This window comes from Nicotiana attenuata, unplaced genomic scaffold (genome assembly GCF_001879085.1).
Source record: "Nicotiana attenuata strain UT unplaced genomic scaffold, NIATTr2, whole genome shotgun sequence".
Taxonomy (NCBI): Eukaryota; Viridiplantae; Streptophyta; class Magnoliopsida; order Solanales; family Solanaceae; genus Nicotiana; species Nicotiana attenuata.
Window position 1 is genome coordinate 101,851 of NW_017670506.1, and position 3,919 is coordinate 105,769.

General features: G+C 38.9%; 1 protein-coding gene across 1 annotated transcript; it reads left to right on the top strand.

The window, feature by feature from the left end:
• Window positions 1-828: 828 nt before the first annotated feature.
• Window positions 829-1,657, top strand: LOC109240341 (glycine-rich protein 23-like). Its single transcript, XM_019406967.1, has one exon. It carries the CDS (start codon window positions 966-968, stop codon window positions 1,389-1,391), a length of 426 nt encoding a protein of 141 aa, XP_019262512.1. The 5' UTR covers window positions 829-965; the 3' UTR covers window positions 1,392-1,657.
• The last annotated feature ends 2,262 nt before the right edge of the window (window positions 1,658-3,919 follow it).

The window sequence follows — 3,919 nt, forward strand, 5'->3', positions numbered from 1 at the left end:
GCTTGCATGAATTGCATGGCCAGCTTGAAAGGCTTGAATTGCGTGATAATTATAAACATAATAAATACATGCCGATAGGAATTTGTTTTTTACTGGGTTGACATTTATAAAACATTAATTATCTATTCCTTTCGTTCACCTAACTCTGACTATAGTCTATGCACCGAGCTAGCTATATTGAATGAATGTTCTGGAGTCAAAATTTCTATTAAGGAGAGTCAGAATATAAAAAAAGTAAATATATAAAAAAACTTAAGAAATTTAATATATAGTATCTATATACATAATTAAATATTTTTATCTCATTATACAGTATAATTTTGCAATGAAAAAGTATCAATTACCTTGACTCTTATTAATTATTTGTTTTAAAGTTTATTACGCCCCCTAAACTAAATTGTTTTAGTAACCTTAGTTATAGGAGTATCTGTCTAAACTATCATTTTATCTATCTTTAAATGTCTCTATAGTTAACAGTACTTCGTTAATTACAATTGTAATTAAGGGTAAATTTTGGATATTACATAGTAATAAATGATTTGTTGTTTTACTATATACCGTCAAACCCCTCTATAACATATTTGTTTATTCCAATATTTTTTGACAGCTATAGTGAAGTGCTGTTATAGAAGAAACATATTATAACATAACACAAAAATCGGTTCCAAAAAGAACTTGACTTTTACAGTGAATGACTGTTTTAAAGATGTTGTTGTAGAGAGGTCTCATTGTACATGTCAAATATTTGAAACAAACTTAATTTATCAAAACGATTAATGTACCGGAGAAGCACTAGTACTATATATTTCCTTTCCTTAGTTACTCAAATGTCCCTCAAGTATATCTTTAAATAGACCTCTTTGTCACCATTTCTTCCATACAACAATTCACCATCATTAGTCTATCTTGTGTGTGTAAGAGAGAGAAAGAGAGAGAGAGAAACATAAGTAAAAGAGTGAAACAATATGGCAAGTTGGTACGTAATGTTCATGTTTGCATTCGTACTAGTGCATGCAACAGCAAGAAACATTCCCGAAGTCACAAAACCTAGTAACGAGGCTCAAACTCACGACAAAAATTTAAACACTGAGATTTTAAGTACTGTTCCAACACCAAGCACTGGAGGAGGCCTTAATGACAAGAAGAATTTCGTCACATTTGGTGGCATAGGCAGCTGCTCGGGAATTGGTGGTTATGGTGGGATTTTGCCAACTCTTGGTGGCGCCGGTGGCGGTCTTGGCGGTGCCGGTGGTGGTCTTGGCGGTGCTGGGGTTAAAGGAATCGGTGGCGTTGGCGCCGCCGGAGGTGTTGGTGGCGTTGGTGGTGTTGGCGGTTTAGGTGTTGGTGGTGGAATTGGTGGTTATAAAGGTGTTGGAGTTATCATTCCTTAGAAGTTTTACTAGTGTTTTTTAATGTCCTTCCACTATTGCATGTCCAAGTTCTTGTGTTTTCATTTTGAAGTTTTTAAGTGTGAGTACTATTATTCCTAGACTATTAATGTGTTAGCTATTGTTCCTAAGTCATTGTAATAAGGACATAGTGATAGTTTGTTTAGGTTTTGTTATGTTATGTTCATTTCCCATGTCATTGGGATCGTTGGTTTAACTTGTTTCTAATGTTTGAACTTTATTTCCAAGAATTCCTCCTTTCTAGTTTACCTAAGTCTTTATACTTATGAAGGACTTTATTAACATGTTAAGTATATGGTCATGTTTTTTTTTTACCTTCTCCTCCTTTCATAATATAGTTGGAAAGAAATTGAGAAGAAACGAGTTAAATGATAAAAATCATACCTAAGTATGAAATTAACCACATGTAAGAAAATATTTATACATAGAGGCAGAACTAGGATCATTTTAGATTTATGAGTTCAACATTTAAAGTTATGAGTTCATATCTACTATTTATTGCAAATTTAGTAATTTTTTACACATAAATTTATGATCCGCGTCGAAAGTACTGGGTTCAGTTGAATCCGGTAATTTAATGGTGCATGCGCCACTGTTTATTACAATAAGGTTACAACTTATGAGACAATTACAGATAAATCTCTATATTAAGTATTGATAGATATGGTAAATTTGTAACTTCTGCTGCTATAATATGTTAAGCAACACTAGCAATACAAGAGTTGATCAGTGACAAGAGTATTATATATTTTCTTTTTCTTGGTGCTTAAATATAAATAATCATCCCCACACCTGCACAAGGCCAAATTATGCCACCAGTACTGAAACCTCTCGACCTACCGGGCATTAGCTCGGCCCCTAAGGAAATTGAACGACTCCTAAAAGGAACAATTTCAAAGAAATACTACCTATTACCTCTAGTACCACCAAGCTGGAGCAATGCCAGAGATAACTAGGATCGAGGACAATTCAGAGCCCATCATCCTAAGCCAGAAACAAAAATTGAGAATTTATCATCCTGGATATTCTCAGTTATCCTCAAAGTCTTTGGGGAAAAAAATTCCACACTACGTCCTAAATTCCAAGCTTCAGCAACTATGGACCCCCACGGAGCAAATAATCCTCATCGATCTGGGCTGGGAGTTCTTCACAGTCAAGTTTGAAAAGGAAGAGAACATGACGGAAGCCTTGCACGGAGACCCATGGTTTATCACGGGCCATTTCCTCTCAGTTAGGAATTGGGAGCCCAATTTCGTTCGGCCGTCTCAAGAATCCAAACCACATCCATTTGGATCCAATTACCCCGATTGCCCACAAAATTTTACGACAGAGAAATTCTGAAGAAGGTGGGAACAAAGGTGGGGAAACTCTTAAAGATCGATACGTGCACCTCTTCCACCCTAAGAGGTAGATATGCACAGATATGTATCCAAGTGACAATCGAAGTTCCCCTGTAGACATACGTGGTGATTGGAGACCATAGGTAGCCGACCGAGTATGAAGGTAAGGGTATTCTTTGCAAGAAATATGGGAGAATAGGCCATCTCTCAGGGAGATGTCCTTAAGAGCCACCACACGAGACACAGGAGAAGGCAGAGACATCCACAACGAGCACAATCACTCAAGAAGATGGAGATTGGAAGGTGGTGGAATTCCCTAGGAAAGCATGGCGGAAAGGAGCAACAATGGAGCGTCTTAATCTCAGGAAACCGGGGTAATAGGCCACAGACCAAAAGGCAAGGGACATGCACCGTATTCAGGTAAGTTTTCCATACTTGGAAACTTCGGGGAGTGCGGCACCGGTGAGGGCGGCACTAGGGCTGCAAACCAAAACAGTCCAGTGAAGCAGGCCCAAATTAACATACGTGGGCCACAACAACCCAAAACCAATCGTGGAGGGCACCAAATGTCTGACAGGCCAAGAGCACATGCTAATGGGCCTAGTGCAGATGGCCCACAGGGAAAACACGCGCCTAAGCATGTGTCCAACCTAGGTCACGCAACAGACACATGCACAGACACCACGCACAATATGCCTGTAACTCACAAATCCCCAGGCCAAATACACGCACCCTCTCCGGGTAATTATTCTCCACAAGTTAATAGCCCAAAAAGGGCTCAGGCTTACCCAGTGAAAGTCAATTAGTGGGATCCACAGAGAGGTCAAAATTAAGCCATAATTTCTCCTCTAATGGAAAAAGGGGTTAGAGAGGTTATCCCTCAATGTGAAATTCACAATCAAGACCTTCCACCCACTGTTTCCCCTCATCATTTCCTATCAGATGACTTGACTGAAGCAGTCACCTCCAAAAGATCTCAAATCATAGGCAATTTCCATGCACAGAACCCAAATGAGATAGGGAGAGACTTAATAACAGCTTCTGCTTGTTAAAAATGATACCCCCACTGTCAACCTTAATAACAAAAATGGAGAACAACCAAACCACCCATACCAACCACGTCTACATGCAGAACCAAGAAGGAGACCCAGTGCCTATCCTGATGACCTC